At 44.0% G+C, this 13,008-nt stretch overlaps 1 protein-coding gene across 2 annotated transcripts in view; it reads left to right on the top strand.

The window, feature by feature from the left end:
* STX18 (syntaxin 18) overlaps positions 1-12,404 on the top strand; it is a 463,093-nt gene extending 450,689 nt beyond the window's left edge. The window contains exon 11 of one of the 2 annotated variants that reach the window (XM_069231086.1): positions 12,190-12,404. In XM_069231086.1, the coding sequence (XP_069087187.1) occupies positions 12,190-12,285 (96 nt within the window). In that variant the 3' untranslated portion in view covers positions 12,286-12,404. Of the gene's footprint in view, positions 1-11,426; positions 12,055-12,189 lie in introns of those variants that run through there. The other variant, XM_069231085.1, reaches the window with a different exon arrangement.
* Positions 12,405-13,008: the final 604 nt, after the last annotated feature.

Below are 13,008 nucleotides of genomic sequence, written 5' to 3'. Positions count from 1 at the left end.
ATGCCTTTGAAGTGGGAGAGACTTCAAAGAGTGGTTTTGAAGTGCAGAAGGTCCCCTTTCAGTACAGGTCTGTCTGCCAGGGTCGTAGTAGGGGATTTGACAGTCCATTGTGTGAGGGCAGGCCACTAGTCTTTGAAATGTAAGTGTCAGGCCCGCCACCCCAGGAAGAACCATTTCGTATGCAGATGAATGCAGGTGTGACTGAGTATCCTGTGTTTGTGGTTGTGTGGGTGAAATGCACAAGGCAGCTGTCAACTAGCCCAGCCCGGACGTGGATTGGCGACAAGCTGTAAGGCACAGATGGATTTTAAGTGCAGAGAAATGCTCACTTTCTAAAAGTGGCATTTCTAAAATAGTAATATAAAATCTGGCTTCATCAATAAGCAGGATTTTGTATTACCATTCTGGCCATACTAATCATCACCTGGTTACTCCTTTCTGATCAGAACCTACCACTCACAGTATATGAGGGTAGCCCTAATGCGATCCTATGAAAGGAGCAGGCCTCACAGTAGTGGAAAACCAATTTAGGAGTTTTCCACTACTAGGACATATAAACCACACATGTTCATGTCCTGCCTTTTCAACATGTTCATGTCCTGCCCAAGGCCAGGGGGCTGCAGGTGCCGAGTAACTTTTGGCGATGGGTATCTTCGTCTGATTCTGTCGCGGTCACAGGGGTCCTCCGGATTGAGGCTGCAGGCGTTGTGTTGACCGGTAGAGGTCAACCCAGGGTGGGCACTTGATCAGAATCACCTGGGGACCAGCCCTAGTCTGTTGGGTCACCTGGACACAGGCTGTGGGCGTCTGGTGCAGAGTGGACAGGACTTGCGGATCCGGGGTGGTTCTGGAGTCCTTATATAGAGTTTTTCTTGGACAGAGCCGCTGTCCAGAGGAGTTCTTGACCCTGTGTAATGACCTATTGGTCAATGCCCTCCAAAGTAAGATGGAGGATTTTTCAAGGAGGGGGTCACCTCAGCCCTGGACATGTTAGGGGTGGTCCCAGCTGAGGTGGTCACTCCTCCCAGCTTTCCATAATTTTCCCACCAGACTTGCTGCCAAAAGAAGGGCTTTGTCCAGGGGTCGGACATCTCCACTAGCTGGGGCACTGTAACAGGAGGCTGGAGCCTTTGAGGCTCACCGCCAGGTGTTACAGTGCCAGTAGGAGGGAGGTGTGAAGCACCTACATTCAGGACAGGCTTTGTTTCTAGCCAACAAGAGCACAAAGGCTCTCACTCCTTGTGGTCAGTTTGGCTAACATACAGAGGGCATCTCTAAGATGCCCTCTTGGTGCATTTCTCAATAGACCCAACACTGGCATGAGTGTGGGTTTATTGTGCTGAGAAGTTTGATACCAAACTTCCCAGTATTCAGTGAAGCCATCATGGAGTTGTTGAGTTTATAATAACAAACTCCCAGACCATATAATCAATATGGCCACTCTGCACTCACAATGTCTAAGAATGGACTTAAACACTGTAGGGGCATATTGGTTATGCAGCTATGCCCTCACCTGTGGTATATAGTGCACCCTGCCATAGGGCTGTAAGGCCTGCTAGAGGGGTGACTTACCTATGCCACAGGCAGTGGTTTGTGGGCATGGTACCCTGGCAGGGGTGCCATGTCGACTTTGTCTTTTTCTTCCCACCCGCTCGCACAAGCTGCAATGGCAGTGTGCATGTGCTTAGTGAGGGGTCCCCCAAGGTAGCATAATACATTCTGCTGCCCCTGGGGGACCTTCCCTGGCCACAGGGCCCTTGGTAACATGGGTACTTCTTACAAGGGACTTAACTGTGTGCTAGGGGTGTGCCAATTGTGGAAACAAAGGTACAGTTTTAGGGAACGATTACTGGTGCTGGGGCCTGGTTAGCAGGATCCCAGCACAATCTCAGTCAAGTTGGCAACAATATCGGGCAAAAAGTGGGTTGGTAACCATGCCACCAAGGGCTCTTTCCTACAATAACTCTCCCCTTCACGTCCTGGGGTGGAGACTTCAGTGATGTTGTGGCAGCAGTCCAGGGCAGGACAGGGACTCCAGGGACACCTATACCACCCACCCTGCTTTCCCGCTTTGCCATGACTCTGTGCCTATCTGATCTCTTGAGACGACCACACCCCAGTGATAGGAAATATTCCTATTTTTCAGGGGCCCACAAGGTATTTTCCTAGTTTGACTCCATTTTTGCCCCGGCTGGGGAGGCAGGGCCTGTACAGCAGGCAGACTATTTTGGACAGCGGTTTTCTGTTTTCTCTCCTCTGATGGTGTGGCTGGGGGGACAGAAAGGCAGGGATGGGGGGGTGGAAACTAAGGGCCTTATTTACAAGGAAATGGCGCAGCACAGTGCTGCAAGCAATTTTGCTGCGCCTGAGCTGTGGCATTTTCAGAATGCAGGGATGCGCCGTATTTACAAGAATACGGCGCTTCCCTGTGTTCTTCCCCTGCGCTGGCTCTAAATCAGCTGCCTAGTTCCTGTGTTGCATTGTGTGTCTCTTCTTCCATCTTACCCTCTACCTTACTGTTGTGCTTCTTCCCTCCCACCTTCCTGTTGGCTGTGTTTCTTCTTAGTCCATGTTCTTGTTTCCCTTACACCCCCCACCTCCTGTTGTCCGTGTTGCCATTTCTCTCGCCACACAAGCCTCCTGTTGTCTGTGTTGCACTCCTCCCCCCGCCATAAGGAGAAAAACAAAAACGCTGACATGGCCAGCAAGTTTTTTCCCCAGTTTTCCGTCCCCACATAGCACTTTTAACAAAAAAAGAATAATAATAATTTTACCCTTGCGGCCATTCAGCATAGCTAAAATACATTGAAAAAGCCAATATCTCTCACATAGGCTTGACCTATTGGCTTTGCCAATTCTTTTTTTTCTTGCCTGCTAACGCAGACAATTCCAAACCAGTTGTGAAGGACATAGAACGAAGAATAAGAGAACTTGAATGACACGGTAATTTTAGCTACAACTGACACCAACTGTATTCAGAAAAGGTATCTCATCAGGTGTACTTGTCATATTGTGACTGTAGTAATGAATAGACCATCTGTTAAATAATCTTATAAAGTATCTGCCATACAGCAGATTCCCAAACTTTCACCACTTGTAGGAAATTATTCTGCAGAACCCAAACGCTGATTGTTGATGTGTTAAAGTAGATGACTGAACAATCTAAAATAATTTTTTTTTAAAAATCTGCAGTTAGAAAACATACCATGAGGCCCTAATGAACATATGCCAAATGCAGAGCTGAAGTTAAATGGAAGTAACTAATCAATATTCATAAGCATATCATAGGTACATTTGAAAATTAATGAGTAACGGTTTTGTGTGTTCTCTCAGGCCCCGGCCTTTAATCAACAAGTCTGGAATCCCAGAATGTAATGCATGCAGTAGCCTTCACTATGTGGTGTATGTCATTTCCAGGTTTCAGACCTTCAAACCTCTTATGTCTCAAGGTTAGTTTTCCTAATTACTGGTAAGTGACACTTTTAGGGACTCATTTACAAGGCCCTTGTGGTGCTGCAGCATAATTTTTGTTACCCTACGGCAGTGCTTAGACAACTCAAAATCTACAAAGTAATGATAGCGGCCTCTAGCGTCACTTTTCACCCATGGGCGCCAGCTACTGGCAATGATATGCAGGGTAGGCGTTCACAGGCAAAAAGCAACACAGAACTAACGCAGTGAAATTTACATTTCACTGCGCCATTTTGCACCTTCACTGCATCAGAATTTTACAACCTGCTCAGAGCAGGCGGTAAAAGTGACACAGGGCTTTGTCTATGGGAGCCTCCTCACATTGTTGGAGCTGTCATTTTTTTACGCTAGCCCAGCAATCCATGACTTTAGCACCACAGATGCGTCGTAATTTCTGACGGATCTGTGAAAACTGCGCCATGGAGCTCTGTGTTGTTAATACAGCACGTCCATGGTGTTGTTAGGGGGTTGCAGGGCAGTACAAGAAATCTGACTTATTGGAGCCGACTCGTTAGATTCTTGTAAATGAGGCCCTGAGTGTCTTCTTGGCAATACAGGGAGTGCAGAATTATTAGGCAAGTTGTATTTTTGAGGATTATTTTTATTATTGAACAACAACCATGTTCTCAATGAACCCAAAAAACTCATTAATATCAAAGCTGAATATTTTTGGAAGTAGTTTTTAGTTTGTTTTTAGTTTTAGCTATGTTAGGGGGATATCTGTGTGTGCAGGTGACTATTACTGTGCATAATTATTAGGCAACTTAACAAAAAACAAATATATACCCATTTCAATTATTTATTATTACCAGTGAAACCAATATAACATCTCAACATTCACAAATATACATTCCTGACATTCAAAAACAAATCAGTGACCAATATAGCCACCTTTCTTTGCAAGGACACTCAAAAGCCTGCCATCCATGGATTCTGTCAGTGTTTTGATCTGTTCACCATCAACATTGCGTGCAGCAGCAACCACAGCCTCCCAGACACTGTTCAGAGAGGTGTACTGTTTTCCCTCCTTGTAAATATCACATTTGATGATGGACCACAGGTTCTCAATGGGGTTCAGATCAGGTGAACAAGGAGGCCATGTCATTAGATTTCCTTCTTTTATACCCTTTCTTGCCAGCCACGCTGTGGAGTACTTGGACGCGTGTGATGGAGCATTGCCCTGCATGAAAATCATGTTTTTCTTGAAGGATGCAGACTTCTTCCTGTACCACTGCTTGAAGAAGGTGTCTTCCAGGAACTGGCAGTAGGACTGGGAGTTGAGCTTGACTCCATCCTCAACCCGAAAAGGCCCCACAAGCTCATCTTTGATGATACCAGCCCAAACCAGTACTCCACCTCCACCTTGCTGGCGTCTGAGTCGGACTGGAGCTCTCTGCCCTTTACCAATCCAGCCACGGGCCCATCCATCTGGCCCATCAAGACTCACTCTCATTTCATCAGTCCATAAAACCATAGAAAAATCAGTCTTGAGATATTTCTTGACCCAGTCTTGACGTTTCAGCTTGTGTGTCTTGTTCAGTGGTGGTCGTCTTTCAGCCTTTCTTACCTTGGCCATGTCTCTGAGTATTGCACACCTTGTGCTTTTGGGCACTCCAGTGATGTTGCAGCTCTGAAATATGGCCAAACTGGTGGCAAGTGGCATCGTGGCAGCTGCACGCTTGACTTTTCTCAGTTCATGGGCAGTTATTTTGCGCCTTGGTTTTTCCACACGCTTCTTGCGACCCTGTTGACTATTTTGAATGAAACGATTGATTGTTCGATGATCACGCTTCAGAAGCTTTGCAATTTTAAGAGTGCTGCATCCCTCTGCAAGATATCTCATTATTTTTTACTTTTCTGAGCCTGTCAAGTCCTTCTTTTGACCCATTTTGCCAAAGGAAAGGAAGTTGCCTAATAATTATGCACACCTGATATAGGGTGTTGATGTCATTAGACCACACCCCTTCTCATTACAGAGATGCACATCACCTAATATGCTTAATTGGTAGTAGGCTTTCGAGCCTATACAGCTTGGAGTAAGACAACATGCATAAATAGGATGATGTGGTCAAAATACTCATTTGCCTAATAATTCTGCACTCCCTGTACATAAGCTAACATTTTCAGGAATAGTTAGTGGTGACAGTAAAATGCGCTGAAATGCTTTTTTCAGCCTGATTCTCCTTTAAGGTATATTCTACTACAGTGTAAGCAGTGATTTGTTGCCTTTTTATTTACGTCAGTCCACTAATTTGCAGAGCTAATGAAAATACTAGACAAGGAATTACCACTGACTGCCTTTATCGCCTTGGGTTGAGCTCCTAAGGTGATGTCATATTGACTCTGTGCTCAGCCAGAGAAGGACATTAACGATGAAACTCGTGCTTCAGATTAGCACAAGCAGATCATGTCATCGGTGGTCCAATATAATAGTATGGCACAATGGTTAATTTAGGACTTGTGCCAATCATACTTTGCTGCTGATTGCTAGTGCTGGAGAACCCTATGTCTTAATCATTGAGCTGGGGCCCTAGAAAGTTTCCACTTCGACTAAGTAACTGGATTAAGACGAGGGGCTGTGGGATGAATATCCAGGAATATTACAGGGTTTCGACTTCAGGGCTCCTTCCTGCGGATATACCACCTCTATGGCTAAATGGGACATGGCCACTGGTGATCATTCCCAATTTAAAGATTCTGCACACACCACTGCCTGACTCTGTTTTGGCATCTGCTAATTCTATCATTTACTTTCATAAGACTGTAGACTATGCCTTGGTCTTTAAATACCCAACTCATGGACAAAACTTGTTGCAATACCGGTTTACTGAAAGGGAAAGCCCTTCTGACTTTCAGTGCTCCTGCAGCGCACAGTCACTTATCAGACTTCCAAAGAGCCCAAAGTTGTCTTAGAAAGAAACAGTAGTTATTCCTCTTAATGTCTGGCTTTGCCATGGGGTAGAAGATAAGCTCCTTGATAATAACTCTTTCTGCCAGTAACTTGTTTTAGAGGGAATAGGACGATGGGGTTTCTAGATTGGATTGTAAACGTATTAGATGCTCCAGTATTAAAGGTACAAGCGTTCTGGCAGTTTTTTACTAATGAGAAATCCTGCTTGAAAGTAATATTCCCTTTACTGATACATAACAGATGATTTCTAGCATCATGGAAACATCCCTATTGTTATAAACCCATAGAAACTGGTATCTAACTGAATTTTGAGATCATAGTAGACAGAAGGTGTTTCTAAGGCTTCACTGGCTTTTCAGACACACATAACTTCCGCTCTTAAATGTTGGGCATTTCTTGACTGGCTAAACCCTGGCAGATAAACCACTGAGATGAAAGAAACTTACTTCCTGAACCCAATATATCTCTTCCTCCTAGGATCATTGCATGGTGCTGTGCTTGGCAGTGTTTAGGATACCAACATGTGGCTTGAAAAGGGGCACCAGCAACATCTGAAGGTGCTTTAAGGAAAGGAAGCCCTGATCACTCTAGTTCATTAAGCGAGAATGTCTCCAATGTAGTTTGCACAGACAGCAGTGGACCAAAATACTGCAGCCTTCTTTCACTAAAGTCAAGGGACATAAATACCAGCCTCAAGCTGCATTGTATGCACAGGCCCGCTGTCCACAGGTCCGTTTAAGGTTTACCACCTCAAAATTCAAAGTACTCTAGTACTCGTGGGTATGTCATAGTACAGTCTGCAACAGCCAATAGCATATGTGGGTGATAGAAATATGAAATGGGGCCAGTAACAGCAGTTACCTGTTCCATCCAAATGATGTCATATGAGGTAACACAGCATATCTGTTTATTTTCAGGTAGAGAGTTTGCCTGCTTAAATCAGGTGAAATCTTTGGGTAAATTACTAGAGTCTGATCTCAAATTACTGCTGCTTTCCCTCAGCAATTCCTATTTTTTAGGTAATTCTTTGGGTTCCACTCAGGATCTCCCCGGACAGGACAAATGGCCTTTTCATTAATTCTGGGGCATTATTACTGTAACGTTGTTGTAAATAGCCCTTTTTGCAGAGTGATCCCCAAATGTTTTGCCTTCTTCCTAATATTTTTTCTGATCTGTTTTTGCTTGTTTTAGGATTCTGGGCACTTTACCACTGTTGACCAGTGCTAAAGTGCAAGTGCTCTCTGTTTAAATTGGATTGGTGTTTGGTTTCTTCATGATTGGCATACTTGATTTACTAGTAAGTCCCTAGTAAAGTGCACTAGAGGTGCCCAGGGCCTGTAAATCACGTGGTACTAGTGGGTCTGCAGCACTGATTGTGCAACTTACAGGAGTAAACCTGTAAACATGTCTCAGACCTGCCACTGCGGTGTCTGTGTGGGCAGTTTGGAACTGCCAGGTTGACCTGGTAAGTGTACCCACTTGCCAGGCCCAAACCTTCCTTTCCCTTTTACTACATGTAAGTCACCCCAAGGCAGCCCCATGAGCAGGGTGCAGTGTTTTTAAAAGGTAGGACATGTACTGGTGTGTTTTACATGCCCTGATAGTGAAATACTGCTAAACTTGTTTTTCACTTTTGCAAGGCCTATCTCTCCCATATGTTAATATGGGGATTGCCTTGAAATATCTTTCAAGTGTGATTTCCCATTGGGAGCAGATGGAGTTGTGGAGTTTGGGGTCTCTGAACTCACAATTTAAAAATACATCTTTTGGTGAAGTAGGCTTTTAAATTTTGAGTTTGAAAATACCACTTTTAGAAAGTGGGCATTTTCTTGCTTAACCATTCTTTGCCTCTGCTTGACTGCTGCATACACGTCTGGGTCAGGATTACAGTTAAGCTGTTTGTTAATTCACTCTAGACAGTCACACAAAGGGAGCGGAGGTGTGCCCCACATACCCTGATGGGTCTTCCTGGGCTAGAGTGGCAGGAGGAGTTTGCACCTGAATAGGGCTGTGCATGTCCTTACACAAAACAGTCTCCAACCTCCTGGAGTGTGTCCGGGGCCAAAGCAGGAAAGGCAGGGTCTTGTGCACTACAAAGACTTTCTTTTGACATTTGCCTAATTCAAAGGCAGAAGTGAGTATAAGTATTGGGACTATGAGACCACAACTTCGGAATACTTCTGGAATAAGAACATTCTGCCAGGAAGAAGAGCTGGATGCTGCAGGAGGAACTGCCACTCTGCCTGTTGATTTGTTATGCTGGCTTGCTGCTTCTGTCCTGGGAGTGAAAGGACTGGACTCTGCTTTCTACATCCTCCTTACCAAGGTTCTCCAATGGCTTGAACTGAACTTCCTTCCGGTTAAGAAGTCTCAGGGACATCAAAGACTATATCTGCATGGGCATGGACTCTTCTGTTGAGAGTCCTAACTTGCCAAGTGATGCCAAATCTAGTCCCTTGCTCTTGGAAGTGGAAACTTGTGTCCTGAGGAAGAAAATCCATGCTTTGGATCGCCTTGGCTGCAGAATCAATGCAGCACCTGCCTTGCTGTGGAAGGATCAATGCAGCGCCCGTAGGAACCAACGCAGAGCCTGTTTCACTGCAGCTCTATCATCACAGTGCGCCTGGATTTTCCCACACATCATCTCTAGGCATCATTTTTGCATCAATCCCATACCTCAGCAAGGAACTGGGGCTGCGTGACTGGAAACAAACTCATCCTCTCTCCTGCAGGAGAGAACGGACGCATCACCTCCTCTGCCAGTAAGGAACCGGCGCATCATCTTTCCTGCGAGAAGAGACTCAACGCATCACCTCCCCCGTAGGTAAGGAACCAATGCATCATCTGCCCAGCGCAGTAAGGAACGGACAAACCGCTTTGTTTTCCTAAGTCTCATCTTTCCTTCAGCCCACATTGTCTTTGTTTTTGAGGCATCCCAAGTACTGTGTGTTAAAAAGAGACAACGCTTGATTCCTCTGGAATAGGACTCTGCCACTTTTTAAAAGTGACATATTTGCTTATGTATGTTGGATTTTTGTCATTCTTGTCTTGTTTTATTCAGATAAATATTGGCTATTGTTCTAAACTGGTGTGGAGTTCTTTTTGTGTGTGTGTGTGTGTGCGCGCGCGCGCGTAGGGGTTTTCTTAGCTGGGTGACTACCTTACCCTGACTACAAGGAGGGTCCCTACTTGGAGAGGGTGCAAACCACTGCCAACTAGGCACTCCATTTCTAACAAGCTTAAAATGTCCAAAAATAGGAAAACGTGCCAAAATACATGTTAAACATCGACTAAATGTTGAAAATATTCAACGGCTCTGGATCACTGCCAATTCGAAGAACAAAATAAAGGAACTGATCATCAGAGCATGTGACGCCTTACATCGGAGTCAGCATTTCCTGTTGAGGTGCAACACCACCCCCCCACCTCAGCAAGGAACCGAGGCTGCGTGACTGGAAACAAACTCATCCTCTCTCCTGCGGGGAGAGAACGGACGCATCACCTCCCCTGCCAGTAAGGAACAGATGCATCACCTCCTCTGCCAGTAAGGAACCAGCGCATCATCTGTCCTGCAAGGAGAGACTCAACGCATCACCTCCCCTGACAGAGAGGAACCGATGCATCATCTGCAATGTGCAGTAAGAAACCGAAGCATCGCTTTGTTTTCCTAGGCCTCACCATTTTTTTGGCCTGCATTGTCTTTGTTTTTGAGGCTTCCCAGGGTCTGTGTGTTGAAAAGAGATAACCATTGATTCCTTTGGATTAGGACTCTGCAACTTTTTAAAAGTGATATCTTTGCTTGTGTACATTAGATTTTTGTCGGATTTGTCTTGTTTTATTCAGATAAATATTAGCTAATGTTCTATACTGGTGTGGAGCCCTTTTGTAGTGTTTTCACTGTGTTACTCTGTGTGTGTGTGTGTGTGTATGGGTGTATGTGTGTGTGCACACACACAAATACTTTATACATTGCCTCTGACTGCTTGTGCCAAGCTACCAAGGGTGTGAGCAGGGTTTATCTTATCTGTGTGGCTCCCTTACTCTGACTAGAATGAGGGTCCCTACTTCGACAGGGTGCAAACCACTGCCAACTAGACACCCCGTGTCTAACAAGCGTATAATGTCCAAAAAAAGCAAAACTTGCATAAATACGTGTTAAACATTTACCAAATGTTGAAAATATTCAACGGCTCTGGATCATTGCCACTTCGAAGAACAAAATAAAGGAATTGATCATCAGAGCATGTGACGCCTTACATCGGAGTCAGCATTTCTGGTGAGATCCTCAGATGCATATGGCGCCTTATATACTGCCTTCAGAATGTCATTTCTGGTGAGACGAAAAGATGCTTATAACCACACTGTACCGAATTCAGTGACTTTGATGGTCGTAAATACTCTGTAAAACAATTCCAGATGTACTCCGTTACCTGTAAAGGGTTTCAAGTGACTATTCTGTGGGAATTAATATCCATAAGAATTATTGTTGGTTGAAATCAGTGAATTATGCAATAAGTGTGACAAATCAGTAATTGAAGGGGACAGGAAGGTGCTATGGAATCATTCAAGTGGATTTGTGTATTATGGCTGCCTGCAAGCTTCTTGCACAGTTCACTGCCGGGACATCACTGTTTTCCTTTGTACCTATTGGTGACTTTCTCACAGTGAACCAATTTTTTCTTTTGTCTTTTTTTTTTTTTTCTTTTAACTTTGCTTTGCGAGAGGAGTGCTCCACAAACTAACACCTAACATGGATGTCTAGTATACTACGTCATATTTGCAGACTCCTTCTTTTCAGTTTTCTGTGGCGCCATGGTTCTGAAAGCAGCCAACACAGACGTGGTGGCGCATTATGTACTGATTCTCTGCCATATATTAATGCTAATTTTACCCACTAGGCGCTTAATGGTGAATTAGAAGTGCTGAGGTGCTGGTGTTAAATTAAGCGAAAGGGGAAGGGTAGTGGTTGGCTAACCTTTTACTAGTTTGCTTCATGAAGCTGTTGCTGATAAACAGTGTACTTAGATAACAATTTGTGTTATAGATACTCTATCTCCCTTTAGAAATCGTCTCGAATACCCCAAAGTATCAGATTAAAAATGGAAAATTTAGATCCCAGCAAGAATCGGTATGTGATACTGCAACCACACTGCCAAACCAGCTACGTCTCCTGATGTGATGGCATGGATAATCTGGCGATATCTGATGCCTGTGATGCCAGTTCTGCATAATTTTGTGCTTTAAAGAGAGGAAGAGGGAAAGTTTGAATGAGTTTAAAGTTTTGTTAAACCATTACCAAAAAGATCCAATGATAATCTGAGGGTGGAAAAGTGGCGATGAATCAAACAAACTGTCTCCTGATACGTAGCTTGTTCTTGTGGTGGAAATGTCTTCGTGGAGATGTCACATCGTCTGAAGAACCCCTTAGCAGTACTCCCCAAAGGAAGTTGAATTGAGTAACAGTTCCTAAAAAGAAGCTGATGAACACTGCTACAGCAAGAACTGATGAGGCATAGCATGACCAAAAATTGCCTTAGTATAATAGGTATGTGAATCCAAGAAATGGTGCCTAATAAAGAAAAACATTTTAAGAACCCATTTCTGTGATAGGATGGTGAAAATAAAGATGCCAGTTCACTACATGATTCACTGTCTACCTCCTTTGGACAAACGTAAATTATTATAAAATTTGAGTGTAATTTCCTTTCACTTAATTTTACTAAGTAAATTGTTTATGTTTATAAAGTTGCATTATTGAAATAGTTATGTGAATCATAATTAAAAAATATATATGTTTCTTTCCACAGGCAATTAAGAATAATGCTGGATTTCGCGTGTGGATTCTTTTCTTTCTTGTGATGTGTTCATTTTCACTTCTTTTCCTAGACTGGTATGATAGTTGATTGTAATAAAATAAAATAAAAAAAACACATAGTTCTGTACTAATTATGTATAAATTTTGCACATTGAAAGCTGTATACAGTGTTAAATTATGTGATATAAATATTATTTAATCACCAAAGTGTGTCTGAGTTTATACAAGATCATTTTTGACCCAGTAAACTGTATGTCAGAATCAAATGAACATGTTAAGATGTGTCCAGAAAACAATGTATCCATATTCTCGTGTAAACCACCAGTGAGACCCATAGTATTCAGGCCTATATTTATACTTTTTGACGCAAAACTGCGCCAACGTAGTTTTGCGTCAAAAAAATTAGCGCCGGCTAATGCCATTCTGAAGCGCCATGCGGGCGCCGTATTTATTGAATTACGTTAGCCGGCGTCAGCCGCCGGCGCTGTCTGGTGTGCGTTAAAAAAAACGACGTACACCAGGCAGCGCCGGCGTAGGGGGAAAATGGCGTATGGGCGTCCAGAAATGGTGCAAGTCAGGCTGAGGCAAAAAATTTGCCACAACCCGATTTGCGCCATTTTTTTACGACGCCCATCCCCCATTGAAATGACTCCTGTCTTAGCAAAGACAGGAGTCATGCCCCCTTGCCCAATGGCCATGCCCAGGGGACTTCTGTCCCCTGGGCATGGTCATTGGGCATAGTGGCATGTAGGGGGGCACAAATCAGGCCCCCCTATGCCACAAAAAAAATAAATATATACTTACCTGGACT

The sequence above is a fragment of the Pleurodeles waltl genome, chromosome 4_2 (assembly GCF_031143425.1).
Source record: "Pleurodeles waltl isolate 20211129_DDA chromosome 4_2, aPleWal1.hap1.20221129, whole genome shotgun sequence".
In the NCBI taxonomy this organism is placed as follows: domain Eukaryota; kingdom Metazoa; phylum Chordata; class Amphibia; order Caudata; family Salamandridae; genus Pleurodeles; species Pleurodeles waltl.
Note: the sequence above shows the minus strand (reverse complement) of the source record. Positions and strands in the feature narration are given on the sequence as shown.